Raw genomic sequence first — 24,903 nt, forward strand, 5'->3', positions numbered from 1 at the left:
TGTACTAACAGGAGAAACAAATTTGCTTACTAGGATTGTCATTACACAATTATAGTAGTTGTGGCACCAAAAAAATTATAGTAGTTGTGGCACCAAGAGGCATGGCACATGGGATGTAGCAGCAATGGGCAATGGGCAACAGGGCCTTTGGCCATGCATAGGGAGGATGGGAGAGAGACGAGAAATGTCTAGTCTACGTGTTAGCAATTGATGGGTTACCGCCCTCTAAATTTATGGTGTAAATTTAACAACATTTGGTGGTTTTTTGCTCGATGTCCTAGGATCTAAAAGTTTTAAATTCCATGGACTGAAAACCGTCTGTGCATTTTACACTGCGGTACATTTTACACTATGGTTATTAAATTTTAAAAACGAAAATGAATTAATAGGCCATTAATTTCAGCTAGAAAACATGACTGACATATATAATAATGAGTTTTATCATTCTAAGTACCTTGAGCTACTAAAATTTTTAGTGTAAAATTATGATACCTCAATGTATGATTTTACCTGAAAAATGTGGCATGTTGAGATATTTTTTTAAAGATGTTAAAAGGCTCTATAATAATAAGATAATAACAAGAAACACTGAGGCAGTACAACATCCGTTGTGAGAACCAATCTGTAGAGGGCACTCCCGGCCGGCACGACCAGGACGAGCAGACTGTAAGCGGGCGCCACGGCGTACGCCACCATGAAGAAGCTACACCACACACAAAACCACTGCACATCACTCAGCGACGACGGGAGTGGAAACTATACAGGAATCGACTAATCGGCTACAGATGTAAATTATGCTAGGATGAAAAATTATCTGATTTGCACGTGAAGATGAAAGATGTAGAGATGAAAGCTCGTATAGTTGGGGATTTTTAATAGCTATTTAACATTCTAAACGATGGAATTAGCTTCCACAGAGCTGAAAAACAATTTTAGAGACATGATATGATGAACTTATGTATTAAATCTTTTTACAAATTATTCACTCTTAGTGGTTCAAGAAGCTTTCGTGTAAAAACCGAGAAAAATAAATTGAGAATAGCTGGGGATAGCATCACACAACGTTGTAGCTTACATGAAGGACGGTGTGTAGGAGTACTTGGCCTCCATCTGGATGCCGAAGAAGCTGGTGGTCCCGCGGCTGGTCACCATGACGACCGCCGCCGCCGCCGCAGCCCCCGCCGCGGCGAGCCGGAGCACGGCGTTGATGAGCCGGTGCACCTTCGCCATGATCGACCGATCGACGTGCGTGCTCGATCTGCTCGCTGGCGGCAGCAGATCGGTACACCCGCTGCCACTTTCTGGCCCTAGCTTTTATCTTATATAGCTAGCAGCGATCACACACAACTTTGGCATTATTTTGTGAAGATTCAGGTGTGATTTTAAAACAAGAACTTGTTCCGTTTTCTTCTTGGAGTGGTTTCGGGTAGTTCGATCAACTGACCGGTGGAAGAGTGTGAGTCTCAGCATGGATGAATGGATGGCAGGTTGTTGGGCAAACTTTTACTATTTTTCTTGCCATGGTGGTGCTGTGTATAATACATACATGTATATTCATCGGTGTCTCATCCTGAAAATGAAAGGATTATTAATGCCTTTTGTGTCTGTGATCTCTGCGCGCTGATCTCTTGTCTCGTGTCATCAATCAATGTCTTGGTGACACTTGGTGACACCTTTGTTGTTTCTTGTGGGGCAGACATGTGATCGATGATGTGCGAAATTTCTGGGGTTTAGTGAATCGGTCTGGGTTCATTTCTTAAAAGAAAACTAGGGTAGATGAAAGGGACAGTTCATATGTTTGGTTTTTGGCCAACAAGACTGGTTATCTTGGTGTGTAGTACCCAGCTTTGTTCTTGAACCGGCACGGTGGTCTGCTGCTCTGCTCACCTGTATGCCTCTATCGGAGCGTTATATTGGCGTGTGTGGCTAGAGGTGTAGCTGGATTTTGTTTTTTACATTTTGATCTTCTAAAAACTTATTTCATAAATGGATTCTTAGAAATACTTAGTGCAAGATTGACCCTTTTTCTCAGGTGCCGAGGTCAACATCTCAGCGTTAATGACGTTAGCACCGACATCCTCAGCACCGTGGGAACCGAGCATTGATGTAGAGAGGGTTCTCGACCATGGCGTACTCGGGCGCGTGGGGCGATCTCCCGCCAGATCTCCTCGAGCGCGTCTCCGACGCCCTCGCCATCGACGACCATGCCCGCGCCCGCGCCGTGTGCGCCTCCTGGCACGCCGCGCTGCCGCCAGCGCCGCCGTCGCTGCTCGCGCTCCTCGACCGTGACGGAGGCGAGACCGGCCGCTGCCGCCTGTCCGCGCTGTGCGTGTCCCCGGCCAGGAGCGGCGCCGCGCTCAACGCGAGGCTGGCCGAGATGTTCTCCCTCCGCGACGGCTGCTGCTGCTTCGGCTCCGGCGATGGCGGGATATTTTGAGAATTAGCTTTTAGATTATTATGAACACATATATATATATATATAATTTTTATTTATAAATTATTTGTCATTTGTAAATATATTATTTGGTCTTTTCCACCAACGAGCAAAAAGATGACCCCCACAAAAAAAAACACCATGGTATCAGTGTCGGTTAAAAAAAAATACCCAACACTGATAAATCCAAAACAAGCACCCTAAAATTCAAATAAAAAGTCCTGGCACAAATGTCGTAGTAATAACCATCGCAAATATTTTGATCAACTATTTGTGCCGAGTACCCAGAAGAACCGTTACAAATAATAGATACCTCATTTGTGCCAGACATTGAAAATATCAGAGAAAAATAGGCAGGAATAGCTACTTGTGTCGGATATATGTGTGAACCCGCATAAAAGATCTCCCTCATTTGTGCCGGGTATACAAATATGTGTCGGATATATATGTGAACCGGTATAAATATCTACATCATTTGTGCCGGGTATAACTTTAGAATTGCCTAATTATGTGTAAAGGAAAACTGACAAAAAAGTTAGAACTATTTGTGCCGGGTATTCTGGTTGGTCCTATTTGTGAAATACTCTCTCTCCGTTTCATAATATAAGATGTTAGATGTTTGACGGTTTTGCTTGTAACGTTCGACCATTCGTCTAATTTAAAAAATTATAAAAATATCATTTATTTTGCATGTGATTTACTTTAATATTAAAAGACGAATGCTCAAATATTAAGCTCGATTTGTTATTTTTTATATTTGTACTAAATTTTTAAATAAGACGAATGATCAAATATTGTATTAGAAAAGTCAAACATATTACATTATAAAATGGAGAAAGTAGTAACCTTATGGGAGAAGGCAAGCAGATGATAACGTGTACGCATACAGATACTGCTTCATTCAGGCTCCGGCCACCTCATCTTCCTCCTCTCTTCTTTCCGTCCCGCCTCCTCTACTCTGCCCGCGAGATGCGCCTCGTCGTCATCAACGTTCCAGTCTAGCCAGTTGTTGCCGTCCGTCGGAGTAGCCAAATCGGATAGCCGTATGTATATATATATATATATATATATATATGTATATATATATATATATGTATATAACAAAACTAATATGTGCCACCTAAATAACCTATTCTATGTTCCCTCCCTCATGACGCTCAAACCCTTTTCCACCCCCTTTCAAAGGCCCAAAACCCCTGTTTTAGCCTAGTCAAAGCACTCTTCCATCGGTCAAATCTGTCATTTGACCTTACTCCACGCACCATCTTTGCCAACTTCCGTCTATCTAAAAAGTGCAGTAACACGAAGCCAAAAATACAATAATATGCCTTATAAAATACAGTAACAACGTCAAAATATAGTCATGACGGATCTAGTTTTTTAAATCATATTTTTTTAACCAATATGGTGAAAACAGTTTTGAGAAATAATATAAAACACATGAGATATTGCTCTCTAAAGATCGGGAATACAATATTTTTAGCTCCCTCGCATGCATTAGTTGTACTGTAACAACAATATAAAGTCTACTGTATTTCTATCGTGATGTTACTATATTTCTATCACGACATTACTGTAACGGTGCAACACACGTGTTACTACATGTATATCGCGATGTTACTGCACATCTATCATGACGTTACTGTAATTGTACAGTAACAATACATATATTTTATGGCAACATAACGTTATTACTGTATAGGATGCGCATATTACTGCACATATAGATATTTCTTAAGATTTTGAACATTAAACAACTTTATCTCTTATCTCATATATTATTTTTTAAGAACTTTTATACCATATTGTTTGAAAAAAATAATTCTACAAAAATAGATCCCTCATGGGTATATTTCAACGTTGTTACTGCAAATTAGTCGTCACGTTACTGTATTTTTGTCGTCGTGTTACTGCACAATTCCTATGAGACGAGAGGTGAGCTTAGATAGACATGAGGGGAAGCCTAAAAAGGGGTTGATCCACGGGATTAACCCTTTGACTAGCCTTTAAACAAGACGAGGGTGGTTTTTGGCCTTGGGAGGAGGGTGGGAGGTGAGATGGGCCTTGAGAGGCCTTGGAAGAGAGACGTGTGTAGAATAGCTTATACTAAGGGATATATATATATATAACAAAACTAATATATGCACCCCTTAGAATAAGTTATTCTATGTCCCCTTCCCTCATAAGGCCCAAACCCACCTCCCACCCCTCCCAAGGGCCTAAACCCCTCAACTAGCTTGGCCAAACCCTCCTCTGCCGGTCAAAACGTTTCTTTGACCTTTCTCCACAACCCTACCTTTGCTAACTTCCGTCTATCTAAAAAGTGCAGTAACACGAAGACAAAAATACAGTAATATGTCTTATAAAATACAGTAACAATGTCAAAATATAGTCATGACGGATCTAGTTTTTTAAATCATATTTTTTAAGTAATATAGTGAAAACGATTTTGAAAAATAATATAAAACACATGAGATATTGCTCTCTGAAGATTGAGAATACAATATTTTTAGCTCTCTCACATGCATTAGTTCTACTGTAGCAACAATATATAGTCATGATGTTACTATACTTCTATCGTGATGTTACTGTATTTCTATCACGACGTTACTGTAACTGTGCAACACACATGTTACTGCATGTATATCGCGACGTTACTGTACTTCTATCACGACGTTACTGTAATTATGCAGTAACAATATACATATTTTATAGTAACATAGCGTTATTACTGTATAGAAGGCGCATCATTACTGCACTTATAGATATTTCTTAAGATTTTGAACTTTAAACAAATTTATTTCTCACCTCATATATTATTTTTTAACAACTTTTGTACCATATTGTTTAAAAAAATTGTTCTAAAAAAGTAGATCCCTGATGGGTATGTTTCAACATTGTTATTGCAAATTAGTTATCATGTTACTGTAATTTTGTCGTCGTGTTACTGCACAATTCCTATAAAACGAGAGGTGAGCTTAGATAGACATGAAGAAAAATCTATCAAGAAGTTGACCCACATGATTAACCTTTTGACCAGCCTCTAAATGTGGTGGGATAGTTTTTGAGCCTTAGAAGAAGGTGAAAGGTGAGATGGACCTTGGAAGGCCTTGAAAGAGTAAGGGGTGTAGAATAGCTTATACTACGGGGTTGCACATATTAGTATATATATATAAATCTCACGAGGCTACCCGATCTGATAGCAATGAGCTCGTGACGCCTTGTGGCATGGCAGCTGTTGCGAGGGGCCGATGGCCGAGACGAGCATGACCGGCAAAAGAAGATAGGGACAATTGTTCATTCGACCCTTCCGCCGGAGACGGTGGATGACTGACGGAGAGGAATTTGTTCCCAAATACGGAGAGTGGTTGGTTGATTTAAGAATTCTCCTGTCCTAGGAAGCTCTAAATAAATATACCATGTTACGAAGAACTATGACATTAGAACCGTGCTGTTTCAGTGTTGTACTGTACCATGCTGCGAGTTATGGTAGCACTAACTAGGACTTTGACGTTTTAGTGCTTTCAAAGCTCTGAATGTTTATTGCCCCCAAGAATTTTGAATGTTAAAATATACCTGGCACAAATGACCAACTATTTTTGCCAGGTCCTAGTAATAACCATCACAATTAGAGTTATCTGTCCGGTCTATATATATAGTCTTTTGTGCCTGGTATTAGTAATAACTGTCGCAAATACAATCATCTGTGCTGGGTCCATATAGTTTTTTATTTCGGGTTTTATAATAACCGTCACAAATATAGTCATTTGTGCCTCATCTAAATAGTCTTTTGTGCTGGATATTTGCTTTCACCGGCACAAATGTTCCACTTATCAGTAATAGGCAATAAACAAGCCCTATCCGTGTTGGTTATTGGACAAGGTATTGATAACCTCCCTCATCAGTGCCAGGGATTTTGTGCCGGCTATGGACCCGACACAAATGGGCATTTTGACCTGCCACATACGTGTTGCTCTGTGCTAGTGTAACTAACTTACTAAAGTCTATTTTCTATTGACATTATAGATACACCCCATGGGAGTGTAATACACAACAGATTCTACCCTCCAATATGTTTCACAACCTTCCTTTTCTCTTTCTCCTTCTCCAAGCTAATTTGTTGTTGCTTCACTCGCATTCTTAACACCGACTAGGTTCCCTACCATGTCTCGACAACTTTTCTTGTTCTGTGGTGGCTTATGGTAGCATGTCCTCGATTGGCTAATTATTGAAAAAGGCCCCTGCTTATCGGTTGCTAGGGTTACCTTGAGCCCAAGTCACCCTTGTTGCCCACAAGGGTACAAGGTGTAGGGCTAGACAAAAAACTCAGATCGACATGTAGTTTGCTAGGGTTGCTAGGGTTCACAACCTCTTCCAATAACGTTGACTCTATATAGGGTACACAGGCTTGTAAAAGATCCAACAGAGTTAAAGGTACTTGTGCCCCCCTAATATTATTGTATTGTGAAATCTACCGTCTTAATTGTACTACTTAGCTAACAAATGGTCACATCTTTTCTGTTAATGTGTAAGCTCGTTCGAAGTGTCTAATTAGTATATAAGAGAGAGAAAGAAAGATGTATAGATAGATCGATATAGATAGAGATATGGATATATAGATAGATATAGATAGAGATATGGATAGATGGATGGATGGATAGATAGAGATAGATATAGATAGAGATATGTAGCATTCTCACAATACACCCTACACAATGCATATCTTCGTTAACTTATTCTTACATGATTTGTTGTATAAATTAGTCAAATGTCTAAAATTTATTTTAAGTAGCATCTGTATTTTGCTTTAATTCTACTACCTTGGTTTGGCTTGCATTTTATTTGACCTTCTTTATCCATTTAAATTGGTTCAGATCTTGAAGAAATTGTGGGTCTGCAACATGCACCAAATCAAAATGACAACATGATGGATCCTTTATTGATAGCATTATATATATATATATATATACATATGTATATATATATATATATATGAAGATTGAGGTACACGAAATAAATTAGGGTCAATCAGATGGCTTTATGGATCTAACACCGCAACAACATTCGAAGTCGTTCATGCATTTACCACCATCATTGCCGATTGATTGGCAGGCACTCATGCACACGCGTGGCGTGCATCCATGTATCAGGGAACCGCACGTCCCAACATGCATCTCTACATACACCAACTATGTATCAAACAATGCACAAAAATAATAGTGATTTGTGTAATTATTTTTGGGTTGCAAAACAAAAAAAAATCATGTGTGCACGTACGTGTACCAATACCATGACCTTGTGCAACATGGTAGGATGATAGAACAATAAGCATGACAACCATTAGAGCGCCTACAACAATGGCCTTGCTATTGCCAGGCTTGCCAACAAGTGCCATTCAAAGCTGTTGAAAGAAGCTAGTTTGCTTCTTCACTTCTATTATCCTATGGTGGTTCTATATATGTTTTTGATGCAGGTGTGGCCATCACCTAGACCTTTATAGAGAGTCACACTAAAATGTAGCAGCATACAATCATTTTTAATTCATTACTAAGTATATTATGCATTTATTGTAATGTATTTGGTATGCATTTATTGTAATGTATTTAGTATGCATTTATTGTAATGTATATATGTGCCATGCCTAAGTGAGTATAAATTCTTCTTTTATATCTTAAAGAGTGAATGACAATGTGTGCTAGTTATTTTTACCATAGTTCCACAGCGAAGTAGGTCATAGTTGGTCTTTTCACTTAAGTCCATAAGTCATTGACATAATTTGCAACATGGACTAGGGAACAAGAGTCTACATGAGAGTATGAGACATCAGTGCTATGCTTGAGCACCATTCGACCTAGTGGTGCGAAGGCGGGGCCTGAAAGCCTCGTCGAAGAGAAAGAAGTAGAAGGGGGAGATTTCTGGGGGGTTGGGCCCCTCGGTGGACACGAGAGTTATACATGGTCAGGCCATCATGAGGCGTAATACCCTACTTTCTGGGATTTTACTAGATGTCCGTGTAATCTAAAATTTGATAGCATTGAATAGAATTAGAAGCAAAGAGACAAGAAATTTGACAGGCCAAAGAATCCATGAAACTACATATCTAATAGGTCTTCTCAATCGACGATCACGTCTACCAAAACTACTTGTGTGTGATAACTATGAACAGTGGTGGGGGGCCTAGTGTGGCAAGGTATGGCGCTTACCTTGTTGCCGGCGCTAGCCTCCTCCCCGCGATGCCTCCGGCGGATTTCTCGGCTTCGTGCCGTCGGTGGTGATGAAGAGCGCAGGCAGGCAGCAAGAGCAGACCACGCAAGGGTGAGGACGCGGGACATATTTATTAGGTTGTGTGAGTGCGATGTGGGTTGTGCAGGAGCAGGCATCCATGGCCCATGGCCCACTAATTTGCCATCCTCAACCTAAAGTCCCTAACTCAACTCCTTGTTTCTCAAGACAAGAACCCTAGCCGCTAGCATGAATCCTTGTTTCTCAAGACAAGAACCCTAGCCGCTAGCATGAATCCATGTTGAGCAGATGAGAGCAGGAGTAAAGTAGTAAGGGCTACGAGAATGCCAGGGACTGACCGTCGACAAGTCGACGTCCAGGACGACCATGGACGCGCCGTGTGCCGCCAGAAGGAAGCAGGCGCCAAAGACGGCGAGGCACTGAGTCGCAACCACTCACCAGCAGGCAATGGGGTAGGGGTGCCACCGCGCCGGGTCCCGGACAGTCATCGCCCGTCGGCCGGACTCATTGACTCCCTCCCATTCAGCCATCCAGGGGTTTGCACTCACGCATTAGGCCGATCCAGTGGGGTGAGCCTAGTCTGCCCAGTCCAAGCCAAACAGCTTGCTCAAAGCAGGCACAGGTGCAGCATGACAGCAACCCAGGGGCAGCCACCCGACAAGCGATATCGGCAAGTGGTCAACAGTCGGGACCAGGCCAGGCAGGCTTAATTGACCATTTGTGATTTCATATACTGAAAACTGAGTAGTAAATTTGTGAATTTGTGATTCTCATTTCACGATTCCATATGTAGTAAATTTTTGAATTGTTTATTCTCATTACATGATTGGTAAATGTGTGATTTACTAATTGATAGGTTTGATAATTGAGAACAATAGAAGATGGATAAGAATGGCAGGGCAATGCATCATCACAAAGAGGTAAAAATTAAAATGGTAAATTTGTGATTGTTCATGTACATTTCAATTTTCAGTGCTTACTTCTATGTTTGCAAGTTATATATTGTTTTCTTAGTCTAAATATAGTTTACTATTATCATGTATTTCAAACAATTATAGCGTATGTTAGTCTTGAGCTTAGCCTTGCACCATACCATAATTTTTGTTCGTCCTCCGCCATTGACCGTGAACTTTGGGAGAATGGAGATGAAGGGCATACATATACTCTTCATTTTCATCATCCCCAGGGATTGAGTCACCATCAGAATCGACAGATAGTTCATGAATGAACTCACTGAATGATGAAACCCCACTGATACCAGAACAAACAAGTGCAGCCATCAGAAAGAGTGAAACAAAGTTGTCATCACAGAAACAGATGTGAAATCTTGTTACATTAACCATATACGAGTCATAAATCTTACAAATATAGATCAGAACTTCATAAGGCTAAAATGGTAGACGTAAGGTCTCATGCAGGTGAAAATAACCTCAGCCATATTGTTCGGCTGTTGCACAGTATGATACAAATTTATTCAAAACTATCCAGCACTGAAAGGAAAGAACCCATTGGCACTTGTAATCACAATTTTCCATCAACCAAAGACAAGATTCGATGGGGTAGAGCCTATGTTAAACAAATATTTACACAAACCAATTCTAAAGTAGAAAATAGCACATAAAAAACTTCAAGATTATAGAATCCACTTCACGTTAATGAGCACTCACTACCTTGTAATTGCCAGCTTAGGTTTACAATAAAATGGTCCTTCCTATGCCAAAAGGTAAAATTGGTCTACAAATGCAAGACTGAGAAATTACTCGCTCCGGTCAGAAGTATTTGTCGTTTAAGAAAATATTTGGTCAAATTTATAAAATTGTGACAAGCAATTTTGTGTTAAAATAAATTTATAAATCCTAATAAGTTTATGATATTATGATAGTACTTTTCGAGGAGAACCTATACATGTTATTTGTCTTGTATTTAAACTAAGCATTTAAAAAATTATCGATAGTCGGAATTTTATAAGTTTGATCAAATCTTGTCCTCAACGACAAATAATTTTGGCCGGATGGAGTATCTTATAAAAGAGCTATGCATGGGCAAAACTGAATAATGTGCCCATGGCTAGAATGCTAGTAGATAGGGAAAAATATAGCGAGTAAAACAACTTGTGCCCAAAACCAATGCACAAAAACATGACAGGATACCAGTGTTCGACTGATACCAACAGTTATAAACCTTAAGCATAATTTTAAGCAAAGGAAAATAAGCTAACCTTTCCATCAAGCGAGAAAGAAGTGGACCACGGAATGATGGCCTAAGTTCCCAGGCACTGATGCCTTCTAACATGTTGGCCTTCCCTGATAATAGTGAACAAGAGTGCTGATATTCCATTTATCAACCTTACAGCGTTGTTCAGTGACTCATATGTGAATGTCTTCATAGATCTGGCCAAACAATGCATGAGTCAAATAGCACATCCCATTCGTAGAGAACGGCTAATATAAGAGCAACTTAACGGGCATCTATAAACTTTGTAGTAGAGATTGCATATAGAGGTTGCATAGATAGATAAATTTATAATTGAAGCATGAAAAGTATACATAAATAAGTAAAAGCAAATAAACTCCAGACCACAAATGCAATTATCACTGATGTAATAAAATGTTGGGAAAACAACTTACATATATATATATGACCTGAGACTCTCGTAGACATAATGTTAGATATTTGCATTATAAGTTAGAACTAACGTATTCAGCCCACATTTGTCTTCACGCTTTGAGTTTTTCCCAGTCATCTATAAAGAAAGGTAAAAATATGGTATTTCCAGTTTCACGCCGGTACTCACGACAATACTTGTGTGTAGAAGGTAACTACCATGGCTCTAGTTATGACTTTAACATTCATATGTTGTTGTTTGGCAAGGGAAGATGTACTAACTACAAATTAGTAAGGCATGAAGCTGTACTAACTACAAATTAGTAAGGCATGAAGATGTACTAACTACAAATTAGTAAGGCATACTACAAGACAACGGAGAGATGAACAAAGAGTGTAGCAACCAACGATGGGTCAAAGTGGTGTTGAGTAGGAGGGTCACACTTAACAACAGTGTCAATGAATGCCCTGTTGCCACTGATATCATTCATATCATCATTCATTGAAATATAGCCCTTGCTTGTAAGGCCGCAAGCATAATTCAGTAATTCACACAATAACATATCCACACTCCATGTCATGATAATGTTTGTTTGAATTAAAAAACAGTGCTTTAGCCATGCCATGCTTTTTCTATCTAACACCCCCACCTCCCCAAATCCCTCTGGAATTCCCCTGTTTAAAATATCAACCACCCATGTTTCAATATCAATTCTTATCCAACAAATTACATCCTATTCCTTTTTTTTGGATTGATGAATGAAATATAAAATCGGAAATAGCTAGACTCAGCTCACTCCAAATTCCCTAACCTCAATCCAAAATCCCTAACCAGAAATCCGGACCCCAAACACGCTACCTCCAATCCTCCCCACCATCTCCAACAAATTCCAACAAAAACCGCAGCCAAAACAAGCACATGCGTAGCCCAAAACTAAAACAAAAGAAAAAACACTAGTCCTCCATCCGAACGGCACGCGAGCAACCGCGCACGGGTGGGGATCAAGGCGATAGGGGGATGGAAGCTCACTCCTTGATGATGGCGATCATGTGGTCGACGAACTCCTGCAGCATTATCGCCGGCGGATTCACACAACGGGGGACGCGACGCGGATTCGGGCGCCACGGCTCCTTCTAGAAGGTCGCGGAAAGGAGGGCGAAGAAAGGAATCCGGAGGAGGGGGGCGTAGAAGCCAATGGAGCTACAGCCATCAAACAAATATTATGTGAACACCTCAAGATATACTAAATAAAAATGTTCTAGTAAAATAAAATATCTGCACAAAAATAACAAGAAACTTTAGGCTCAATGTTGGTTTACTGCATGTGTAAGAATCAATAGTGCAAATTAAGAGGTCAATGGTATTTCTTCGTGCTATTTCACAGGATATTGTACCTGGTAGTAGGTTATTTTGTGACTTAAAGTTCTGTTCACAAAAAGCCATTCGAATGCATGGTACAACTTACTAATTTGCATGTGTAAATGTGTTATGGGCATGTTAGGGGACCCTATGCAGTCAGGCCTAGTAATGAAATCACTACCACGTCCACGTGGCATGACAGCATCACAGCACCATTTGGAGACAAGCACACCGCTAGGGCTGAATAAGAGGGAGATAGAAAAGACATTGATTCATTTCTTAATGAAAAGACCCCATCTTACATAGATGGGATGACCCTTATGAAACTTATCTCTGAAATTAAGAAAATATATATCAATTTACTGTCAAAACATGTCAGTGTATGACTGGAAGGCCCAACAGATGACCAAGGCAGCTTTGTAGTCTAGGGCTTGCCTTGTCATGAGAAATTAGACCTAAGTAGCAAAACTGCTAGAAATTGAATCTCCACAGAGGTTTTCCTTTATTTGCGAACGTTGGGCTCTCTCTATGGGCATGGGTCCATTTCATGACCATTGTTCTAAAACAAGTTTTGCAAGATCGCATATAGGGCATGGATGCTCATCTAAAGTATTAAATAATTTTAAAATAACTAATGCTACAAGTAACAAATATTGATGCGATAATATTGTTACATTCATCAGACATGACTAATACAAAAGGATTCTTAAATGTTTGACTTCATTTTTTTGAAAGCATGGTGTGGATAACTGGATATTTGCTAAGGACGTCATAAACATCCATGCGGTATTTAATTGTGTGGATAACTGGATATATGTGCTTGTAATCTGTAACTATATTTTCAGTGATTACTTTGTAGGCCTATAAATTATATGTACTTTTCTTCGCGTTGTATATTTATGTATGCCATCCGCAAATCACACAACCGCTGACCCCCTCCCTGCCACCTAAAGAACAGTACAAATACGTGCAAACCCACAATAATCACTACCTTTTCTTGATGTTATCAGATGACATCTTCCAATTGACACCCACAACATCATATGGCAAGTTCTCATCAGCCACCAATATTCGAGTTACCTACAAATAACTGAATTTAGCACAGCAAACTAGAAACCATATTGCTGAATTGCGGAGTTTCATGTAAAATCAAGTATTTTCAGCTTGCACATCTGACTAGCGTAATGGAAAGTACCTCCAATCAAACACAATTACACAAAAGACATGAGTATTATACAATAGGAAAATCCACTGTATATGAACTAACAAGAATTAGAAACTTAGTTCACATTGACATAGTGTTCATGTCCATGTTTATTAGAGTTTCATAAACACAGGAAAAGTATTTTTATGCAGTTCAATCAAAGATGTTTCAAGTAGCAAATGCTTTCATACAGTGCCATTTGATTAGAGCACGAATTGTTGCATGATTATCAAAAGTATCAAATTAGAATGAAATCACTGACAAGAAACAATAGACCCTATAAGTATATTATGTTATCATTTCTGATTGCACATTAAATAAACAAAAGCCCCAATATTGAATCAATAAGGACTAAGGATAAGGGTTTGGAAACCCCAAAGGTTACTGGCCACTAAACCAGAAGCCAGATTAATGGTGCCAGGTTTTGGCTTAAAACTACATAACTCCTGAATTGCTTCCAATTTCTACTTAAGCTTATTGTTGTTGAAAGATAAACTCAGAATGGATCTACAACAAATAGCCAGTTCATCCTTGGATATATTTCCAAATAGAAGGGAAGTAGGAAAATAAACAACCACTACATGCTTGAGTCCAGTTTTCATGGCGGTTTTGATTTCTAAAAAGAGTTAAGGGCATGTATTTCCAGTAATCTGATGTAACACAGCAGGAGATTGGTCAAAGACTGGTCTAAGCAATATTAATAAATGGTGACTATACCACTGAAGACTGACAGAAGGGCCAACAAGAACCACTGCCACACTATATTAATACCATAACATGTGCTTCTAAGTGCTAACTTAAGAGCCTGTCAACCTGCCATGAATGTTCATATAAAAGAGAATCCAAGACAACTGCAGAACATAAATGATCAGCTATATGAAGCAGGAAGCAAACTAGATCGTGCAAGATCCGTGTACTACTATATGAAATCTTGAATATGTGGAATGAAGGTTCAAAACACTATGTTGTCATTGCAAATGCACCTCTTCAAATCGCTCTGCTTCATTTGCAGATGCAGCTTCAGCTACCATGGAAGGTGGTGGGGGTCCTATGAGAAAACCATAATCAGCTTCCAACTTCAGCATCCCTGGATAGAAGGGATTCGGTTAATATTGACAAAAAAATGTATATATTAACAATTTTCTCAGTTAGATATTGACTGAGCTACTTTTCACATCAGATAGCTGCTAGTGTCTGTGCACTGTCAGTTGTTGACTAGATGACAAATAAGCTATAAATAAATAAATAATCGTACTGGGATCTAAGAGCCTCTGTCATTTCAGCTTCTTCAGCTATTAATTCACGTGATAGCATAGCAGGACCAATTCCCTGGGGGCAGGACAAACATGTGTTAGACAACAAATTGAGCAAGACATAAGCACCTTTTCATATTGGATAGTGTTTGAATGACAAATAAGAATTTCATAAGGATTCCAAAAAAGCAGCATATGTGTGCAAAAGAAGAAAAAAAAATGAAAACTATACAGCATGAAAGAGAATCCCTGTGATAACAACATGGCTTATAAGGCTAACAACTCATGTATTTGCGTATTCATCATACAGAACAGATAATAATAGCTACACGATGAAGACGGCATGCCGACGGCAAACACATGTTCTATTCACAAAACGAACAACAAAGGCTCAGCAGATTCCACATGATCATCACATCACGCAACATGCCCATGCCCATTTTACTCATCGGTGACCCCATTATCTACTATGCCTGTATACTCCTTGCTGTCACAATCAGCTTCAATTTCTGACTGGGCTTTCTTCGGCTTCCTAAGGCGGACACTGGTATGCTTGATGCGGGCTTTTCTAGGGTCAGTTACTAAGAGCAGGCGGGACATAACATAGGACAAAAGCTCCTCCCTATGGGAGAATGTGAAATCCAAATGAGCATACTCGAATTCATTGTAGGAAACCTCTACACCAGCCTTGCGCATCAACTTGTAGTGCTTCTTTACCATGGATGGTGAGATAACTCTGTCTCTTTGCCCAGCAACTAAATCCACTGGGATGTCAATGAGGCCATAATGAGCTCCCAGGTCCAACGGTTCTGGTGTTCCATATGCTTCCATGTTTGCTGCTGGACTTCCATAGTCATACATTTGGAATTTTTTTGCCCTCCTTATTTGTGCAAGGTGGAGTGCAACATGGAACGACACACCGGGCATGTCATCCATGTTGTAGTGGGGCAACCCGAGTACCCCCACCCAATTTGAACTGTCGCCACCAACTACATAGCCCATAAGAGTTTGGACAAGGCCACCCAAAGCTGGATAGTTGTTGAAGTCCCTAGCCAGTTTGTTAAGTAGCATCCGGAAAAAACGAGTTGGTATGTAAAGCCCAGGTATAAGTGGAGCAAGTACTGGTCCGACAAACAAAATGAGTTTTTCTACCATGCTGAACACCACATTGGAATCCTCATGAAAGCCAGCAGGCGATAGCAAGACCAATCTAGACAACCTGTGGGACTTCTGCACAATCCTTGATGTCACTACATACATTAACATCACCGCACCACCCAAGCTGTGGCAGACAGCACAAAGCTTGTATGGTTGACTGTCTCTCTCATCAGCCCGTGAAGCCTGCACTTCCGAATTTTTTATCTTATCGTTTTGATCCTCTGTTTCCACATTTATATGAGGTCTACTTTTGCCAAGTTCTAAAGTTTTAATCTTGTGAATTTCTTCAACGATTGCTGTCATATCTTTGGTTCCATGTTCATTAACAGAATATTTCCAGTACCTAGCATGGATTGACAAAACCAAATAAGGCATGACAAAATACAGAGACCGAAATGACTTGAGCTACAACACAGATTTCTTTCCTGCATGCAGTCAAAACCTCATTAACTTTGCAGTATTACTTACTTGTAGGAAGAAATATTTTTATCAACATGCTCCCTGGAGACCAAACCACGCAAATTTCCAAGAAAAACATCGTAACCTGCATTCACCCAGAAAGAATTTTGAGCATTTGCTCCACATTACTGCAGCATATAATATCTAGTTTTAAATACTGACCTTGATCATAGGCCGCAAATGCAGGTGAGCCAACAACACCATTCGATACCCAACTACAGGAGAAACAACATGACTTTATGAGAGAGAAACTACACTCTATGCTTTAGATAAACAACATAGAAATAGAATAGATAAGAAACTATTTGAATCTATTTTGACTATTCACTACCTACAAAAACACTGGTACAACCTTCAACAACTACAATAACAGTGTGTTTATACTTCTGTATGCATGCATTGATTCTTCAATTATACACAAAAGTAAGAACTTTGGTGTAAGACCAGCTTTAAGAAACTAACATAACTAAAGAAATAGATACACAGAATGGAAAATGGGTCATTGAACTTACGACATATCAGTAAGTAACAGTTATATTATAAATCTGAAGTGAAGACATGATGATTGATATCAACAGAGTGGATCGTAAATATTATGTCCTGCTGAGTCAATAGTATAACAGTGAATAGTAAACACAACATTTGAATCTTTCTAATCACAGGATTTGCATCTTTCTAATTAACAATATCAACTTCATCATCAAAACCTACTATACCAGCTCATATTTCTCGAGATCAGTCAGGCCATGATCTCATCAACTATAGTCAGGGTGCGCTTAACATACTAGTCATCCAACTGGTCAAGGTACAAGCTAACTTAGGCAACCTCTTTCCTATCAATTGCCTGGTCATTTCAGTCTATTAAATGGGGAAATGATGCTAATATATATAAATATAGAAAAAGAATAGGAGCACACATTAAATGGAACATTAAAGATCAACCTAAAACATATTTATAAAGCACTAATAGCAAACATGTAAGAAATTAGAAATGCCATCATGATTAAGCATTTGATTATAACTCACCCCATAGAAGAGTCAAGTATTCCATGTTGCAGCAATACCACCTTCTGTGAATCACGCCTGAAAATTGCATGCATCAAATCTCAGTCATCGTACTGCAACTGCTGAGAAAAATATTTACATCTTACCTTGGAATTCTCTCCAGCAGTAGGACATATCCATCTGAAGTAACCACTTTTATAGCCTCGAAAGGATAACTGCAAAATTATGGTGAGATTAAGTTAAAAATGAACAATGACACAAAATGATTTAATTAAAAAATCAAACTCACTAAATAGACAAGAGATTATTTGAGACTCTAACCATAAACAATTGCAGGGATTTGTACATTAACATAGACATGTTCCATATTCAATTGACACATGCAATGGCAATCTTGACTGAGAAATGTAGAAAACAACAGTGCTCATCTTGGAAGTCAAGCATAGCTCAAACCTCATGGATAACTAGATCTATCAAATAATGCTAGCGTAAGCCTTCAGTGTCATTTGATGCAAATCAAAAAAAAAGAAAATCAATTACTATATAAGTTGGTATGACTAGAAAACACAAACCCACAAATTTGTGGCAAGTGCAACTGAAGAACAGTACTTTCACACTTGGAAAAAGCTAAAGATGCTCATTCAGGATGTACATGTTTATGAAACAAAAATCTTGCATCATAAAGTATGTTAGGTAAAGTCAAGGATCACCTACCCAAGCTCAGTGATAACATCTTCACATGTCCGAGAATCCGTATTCAAAGGATGTCGATATATAGTCTTCCTTTCAGTTGGGGCCGGATTATCACTGCCAACATTAGCAGTTGGTACATCAACAACAGAACTGCTAATGTTGCCGCCGCCTCCATGAATCCAGCAAAATAACTTTTGCCACACCTCAGAAGGAGAAAGGACATAATGCGCGCCTTTATGAACAATGTCAAACACTGATTCGATGAAAATCTCAAATGCAAGATGGAGATCCTAAATGGTACAAAGAGAGACAGAGATAGGGATCACGATGTGACTATTAAAAAAGTGAACATAGAAAATTAGAGACCACTAAGTGAATATCTTCAACAAATTAGTTGGGTGAATAACTTTGCATTCAACATTTAAATTAGTCCCTGACTTTCGCTTCAAGATCAATTTAGTCCCTCACATTTCACTCCAGATAAATGTCTAGAGTTTATTATGTTGCTTAATATAGCCCTTTGGCCCACTAAAATACCACATGGACATGACACGTCATCCATGCAAGCAAATTCAACATTTAAATATCCATTCTACACTTACATTTTCCATAGGAAATAAAGATAAACAATGGAGGGCAAAAAAGGGCAATTTGCAATTATTGGCCATTGGCAAAAAAAATCATATTGGTAATTAAAGAATGCAGCATTTTCCTTTGTTTTGTCTGCTTTTTTCTTTTTTCCTCCATTTGTTTTTTTCTTTTGTCTATAGCAAATGTAAGTGTAAAATGGACATTTACATGTTGACTTTATCTCGGATCAAATGTTCAAGGACCAAATTGGCTATTCACCCAAATAGGTTTAATGTTAATCACATCTTGTCATATTATGATAAAGAGACATAAACGGTGGACAAATCCATTTTATACAAGTAGTACCTCAACAACTCCACGCCTCCTGTCAGTTGTTCGTTGAAGAACTTGATCCTTGATGTTAAGCCCTCTCCTAGAAGCAAAGGTTCTAGAAACATGGGGACTTTCTGGAATATGGGGACTTTCTGGGATTTTACTAGATGTCTGCGTGATGCGAAATTTGATAGCATTGAATAGAATCAGAAGCAAAGAGACAACAAATCTGACAGGCCAAAGAATCCATGAAACTGCATATCTAATAGGTCTTCTCAATCGACGATCACGTCTACCAAAACTGCTTGTGTGTGATAACCGTGAACTTTGGGACAATGGAGATGAAGGGCATATAAACTCTTCATTTTCATCATCCCCAGGGATTGAGTCAGTTACTGATTCACCATCAGAATCAACAGATAGTTCATGAATGAACTCATTGAATGAAGAAACACCACTGATACCAAAACAAACAAGTGCAACCATCAGAAAGAGTAAAATAAAATTATCATCAGAGAAACAAATGTGAAACCTTGTTACATTAACCATATACAAGTCATAAATATTACTAATATAGATCATAACTTCATAAGCCTAAAATGGTAGACGTAACGTCTCATGCAGGTGAAAATAATCTTAGCCATATTGTTTGACTGTTGCACAATATGATACAAATTTATTCAAAACTATCCAGCACTGAAATAAAAGAACCCATTGGCACTTATAATCACAATTTTCCATCAACCAAAGACAAGATTCGATGGGGCAAAGCCTATGTTAAACAAATATTTGCACAGACCAAATCCAAAGCGGCAAATAGCACATAAAAAACTTCAAGATTATAGAATCCACTTCACGTTAATGAGCGCTCACTACCTTGTAATTGTCAGCTTAGGTTTACAATAAAATGTTCCTTCCTATGCCAAAAGGTAAAATTGGCCTACAAATGCAAGAATGAGAAATTACTCCCTCCGGTCAAAAATATTTGTCGTTTAAGACAAGATTTGGTCAAATTTCTAAAATTGTGACAAGCAATTTTGTGTTAAAATAAATTTATAAAGCCTAATAAGTTTATGATATTATGATAGTACTTTTCGAGGAGAATCTATGCATATCCTTTGTCTTTTATTTAAACTAAGCATTTAAAAAATTATTGATAGTCGGAATTTTATAAGTTTGACCAAATCTTGTCCTAGACGAAAAATAATTTTGACCGGATGGAGTATCTTATAAAAGAGCTATGCATGGGCAAAACTAAATGCATGCGCCCATTGCTGGAATGCTAGTAGATAGGGAAAAATATAGTGAGTAACACAACTTGTGCCCAAAACCAAAGCACGAAAACATGACAGGTACCAGTGTTCAACTGATACCACCAGTTGTAAACATTAAGCATAATTTTAAGCAAAGGAAAATAAGCTAACCTTTCCATCCAGCGAGGAAGACGTGGACCACGGAATGATGGTCTAAGTTCCCAGCCACTAATGCCTTCTAACATGTTGGCCTTCCCAGGTAATAGAGTTAACAAGAGTGCTGATATTCCATTTATCAACCTTGCAACATTGTTCAGTGACTCATATGTGAATGTCTTCACAGATCTGGCCAAACAATGCATGCAGTCAAATAGCACATCCCATGCGTAGAGAAGGGCAAATATAAGAGCAACTTAACGGGCATCTATAAACTTTGCAGTAGAGATTGCACAGACAGATAAATTTATAACTGAAGCATGAAAAGTATACATAAATTCGTAGAGAAGATGTACTAACTACAAATTCGTAAGGCATACTATAAGACAATGGAGAGATTAACAAAGAGTGTAGCAACCAACGATGGGTCAAAGTGGTGTTGAGTAGGAGGGTCACACTTAACAACAGTGTCAACGAATGCCTCGTTGCCACTGGTATCGTTCATATCATCATTCATTGAAATATCATAGCCCTTACTTGTAAGGCCACAAGCATAATTCACTAATTCACATAATAACATTTCCACACTCACTATCATGATAATGTTGCTTGAATTAAAAAACAGTACTTTAGCCATGCCATGCTTTTTCTATCTAACACCCCCACCTCCCAAAATCTCTTGGAACTCCCTTGTTTAAAATAACAACCACCCTTCAATATCAATTCTTATCCCACAAATCACATCCTATTTCTTTTCTTTTAGATTGATGAATGAAATATAAAATCAGAAACAGCTAGCCTCAGCTCACTCCAAATTCCCTAACCTCAATCCAAAATCCCTAACCAGAAATCCAGACCCCAAACACGCTACCTGCAATCCTGCCCTCCATCTCCAACAAATTCCAACAAAAACCGCAGCCAAAACGAGCACGCGCATAGCCTAAAACTACAACAGAAGAAAAAAACACTAGTCCCCCGTCACGACGGCAGGTGAGCAACCGCGCGCGGTGGGGATCGAGGGGATGGGGGGATGGAAGCTCACTCCTTGATGACGGCGATGACGTGGTCGACGAACTCCTGCAGCATTATCGCCGGCGAATTCGCGTAGCTGGGGACGCGACGCGGATTCGGGTGCCACGGCTCCTTCTGGAAGGTCGCAGAAAGGAGGGCGAAGAAAGGAATCCGGAGGAGGGAGGCGTAGAAGCCAACGGAGCTACAGCCAACAAAAGAATATTATGTGAACTTCTCAAGATATACTAAATAAAAATGTTCTAGTAAAATAAAATATCTGCACAAAAATAACAAGAAACTTTAGGCCTATGTATTAAAACTAAATCATATGGAAACCAGGTAAAATTATCTTCCTGAAATAAATCACAATTAGTTGTAAATATGTCAATATTCCAGACACATCTACTGTCATTGTGCAAAGAATAAGGGGACTAATAAAGTTATCTGCCAGGAAAAAGGGCATCAACCTAATATGTAAATATTTATGCATCGAAAATTGTATGTTACATCTCTTAAGGAAACTAATCCTGGCAAACACTACCATCAAGTGGAATGCATGCTGGGAAAGACCACTTACAAGATACTAATACATGGTTCTTAACAAGCGGCGTACTATAATTAGCCTTAAACTAGCATCAAGTAAACTACCACTGGCTACTAGATGTGATAACATTATAGAGACAAGAGATAATTATAGCAGAGCAATGGCAAACAGAAACAATTCTATGTGAAATAGCAATATCTTATAGCAGAACAATGGTATTTTCTATCTGAAATATATCAACTATATCCAAATGAATAAAATCTTCTAGTAGTATGGCAAAAAGAAAAGCTACAACAAAGAGCCATATTTTTCTTGTAGAGATTATAGAACACTTTACCTCCGGTTAGGGGCTTGTTCTTCAGCATCATTTTTCACTGGCTCTTCAGAAGTGCTATCGTTTTCATTTTGCACATCAAAATTGGAAGATGGTTGGTCCTGTTTAGTTGGTGATACTGGTTTTTTATTTTGACTATCGGCCAGTTCACCACTAGCTACTAATACTGATCCAACAACATCAAGGGTGGGTACACTTTTTGGTGGCAGCAAATAAGCCCCATTTGAGCTTTCTCTCAGTTTAAGTGATCTGAAAAGTTTCCTTAGACGCTTCACCAGTGGCTTGTTAGAAATTCCAGAAATATCAATTCCTTCACCATTATCTATCATTTGAAGAAGCTGCAAATTAATAAAAGTTTTTATTAGTATACTTTTTCATATAGCAATAGGAATAGTCAATATGATAGAGGGTAACAGTACAGCTGGAACTATGGAAGTGCAACATAAATGTCATTCATACACCAATAAGACAAATGAATTAGAACATTCAAAATCAACAGGTCTGGACATTCTCGTTTGGACATCATACTACAAATACAAAAAGAGTTAAGTAGCATTGCTAATCAGTAACCACAACACATTAGAACAAGTACCCGAGAACAAACTAACCCAATATGGCAATAGATGATAAGCATAAATCATGCAATTAGTTGGTTGGAAGCAAAGGGCAATGGCATTCCGATCTCCACAGGTCTAGTATGTTTTGTATTTGATGGTTGATAGGCTAGTCCTATGAAAACAAAATTAGATGCTTACACAAGGACATTATATCAAAGGAAGTATTGGATTGAATTTACAGCCATAACTGAATGGTATGGAGAAGTTATTTGGTCCCAATTATTAGAGATGTCAGTCATCCAGTTCTTTTACAGTGCTATGACTGCTTGCGATGCACAAACCACACATATAACTAAACAATTTAACTTCACAAAGCTCAGGGAAGAATTTTTCACGAAAGAGCTGCTATTCCTAGAGTAAATCAATGAATTTTCTCGCAATCCAATTGTGCAGGTCTCGAGTCACCCATACTAATGAAGGAAATTGACGTTGGAAGTACAGAATGCGGAAGCGAACGAACCCTACCTGACGGAGCTCCCCGGCGACGGCGGGGAAATCACCGAGGATGTCGCGGACGATCTCCCGCGCCTCCTCCGCCCTATCCGGCTCCTCCGAGCCCGAGCAGGACGAGTCAGACGCATCACCGCCGCGCCCCCCGCGCCCCTCGTCCCGCCGCCTCCGCCGGTGGCGACGCGGGTCGTCGTCGCGCGAGCGGCCGCTGCCACGGCTCCGGCGCTCGGGGCTGCGGCTGGGGGAGGAGGAGGCGGAGGACGGGGAAGGGGGGGAATCGGAGCCGGGGTCCGAGGAGGAGACGTCGCGGGATTTCTTGCTGCTGCGGCCGCGGCGGCGCTTGCCGTCCTCCTCCCCATCGCCTTTTCCCATCTTCTCCGACCGACCTGCTGAGGAGAAGTGGCGTTTGGGTTAAGGGGTTCGGGATACGAGAAAAATCTAAAGTCTAATTATTATTATTATTATTACTACTATACTCCGGAAGGCGATCTGCGCTTGCGTGGCCAGGCCGGCGTGCCGACGCGTCGCCTACTGATTTTGCGATTTACATAAAGGCCCTCACATATACTTTTATTTTGTTATGGGTCCAACGTGGTATCTTTTCTGGTTTTGTGTTCTTATATTTATGCCCTCGATATCTTGAAATATTCTATATGAAAACAAAATTTGCAAAATAGAACCATGATCTGAAACATGAGAACCTAAGGTTTTTTTTGAAATATGTTACATAATGTAACCAATTATCAGAAGACAAATTCTCACATAAAGATTAATACATAGAATTTTAAGAGTAAAATATATGATCGGTCTTTAAACTTACGAGCGGATGTTATTTAGGTCCGTAAACTTAAAAATTGTATATCTAGGTCCTTAAACTTAGGAGTGGATATCATTTAGGTCTGTAAACTTTTAAATTATATTTATAGGTCACTAAACTTTAGAGTGGATGTCATTTGGCTTTGTAAACTTAAAAATTACACATGTGGGTTGGAATTTTACGTCCGCATCCAAGTTTAAAAACCAGTCATGTATTTTACTCAAATCTTTATAACTGAAAAAAGGTTGTTTTGTTAATCTAATTGCAAATAGGTTGGTAGGGCACGCAACTTGTGCCGCCCACTCTAGTAAAGTCTTAAAGACCGCCCCGAATTGAGCCCTTCGCAGCGATTTGGTTGGCGTGGATGGTGGGTCGGTGTGACGCGTGGCCCCTCCTGCTTCTAGC

At 39.3% G+C, this 24,903-nt stretch overlaps 2 protein-coding genes across 2 annotated transcripts; both read right to left on the reverse strand.

Annotated features, from left to right (window-relative positions):
* Nucleotides 1–534: 534 nt before the first annotated feature.
* Nucleotides 535–1,283, reverse strand: LOC102715023 (CASP-like protein BLE3). The gene is made up of 2 exons (XM_015837519.1): nucleotides 1,076–1,283; nucleotides 535–703 (listed from the first exon to the last, which is right to left on the reverse strand). Exons 1-2 carry the CDS (start codon nucleotides 1,228–1,230, stop codon nucleotides 550–552), a joined length of 309 nt encoding a protein of 102 aa, XP_015693005.1. The 5' UTR covers nucleotides 1,231–1,283; the 3' UTR covers nucleotides 535–549.
* Nucleotides 1,284–9,575: 8,292 nt separating this feature from the next.
* On the reverse strand, nucleotides 9,576–24,092 carry LOC102715308. Its single transcript, XM_015837757.2, has 16 exons — nucleotides 23,697–24,092; nucleotides 22,618–22,952; nucleotides 21,768–21,938; nucleotides 20,741–20,914; nucleotides 19,350–19,773; nucleotides 18,435–18,703; nucleotides 17,867–17,935; nucleotides 17,742–17,798; nucleotides 16,878–16,930; nucleotides 16,725–16,800; nucleotides 15,101–16,599; nucleotides 14,829–14,932; nucleotides 13,633–13,721; nucleotides 12,312–12,482; nucleotides 10,896–11,067; nucleotides 9,576–9,928 (listed from the first exon to the last, which is right to left on the reverse strand). Exons 1-11 carry the CDS (start codon nucleotides 24,051–24,053, stop codon nucleotides 15,540–15,542), a joined length of 3,045 nt encoding a protein of 1,014 aa, XP_015693243.2. The 5' UTR covers nucleotides 24,054–24,092; the 3' UTR covers nucleotides 9,576–9,928; nucleotides 10,896–11,067; nucleotides 12,312–12,482; nucleotides 13,633–13,721; nucleotides 14,829–14,932; nucleotides 15,101–15,539.
* Between the last annotated feature and the right edge of the window lie 811 nt (nucleotides 24,093–24,903).

The sequence above is a fragment of the Oryza brachyantha genome, chromosome 5 (assembly GCF_000231095.2).
Source record: "Oryza brachyantha chromosome 5, ObraRS2, whole genome shotgun sequence".
NCBI classification, from domain to species: domain Eukaryota; kingdom Viridiplantae; phylum Streptophyta; class Magnoliopsida; order Poales; family Poaceae; genus Oryza; species Oryza brachyantha.

Bases quoted from the DNA above. Each gene is read 5' to 3' on its own strand.
- LOC102715023 (XM_015837519.1), bottom strand. From the start codon at position 1,230: ATGGCGAAGGTGCACCGGCTCATCAACGCCGTGCTCCGGCTCGCCGCG. The intron at 704-1,075 runs GTAAGCTACAAC...TGTGTGGTGTAG, and splicing joins TCCTACACACCGTCCTTCAT to CTTCTTCATGGTGGCGTACG.
- LOC102715308 (XM_015837757.2), bottom strand. From the start codon at position 24,053: ATGGGAAAAGGCGATGGGGAGGAGGACGGCAAGCGCCGCCGCGGCCGC. The intron at 21,939-22,617 runs GTAAAGTGTTCT...TGTTGGCTGTAG, and splicing joins GAACAAGCCCCTAACCGGAG to CTCCGTTGGCTTCTACGCCT. The intron at 16,600-16,724 runs GTAAGTAATACT...AATCCATGCTAG, and splicing joins AAAAATATTTCTTCCTACAA to GTACTGGAAATATTCTGTTA.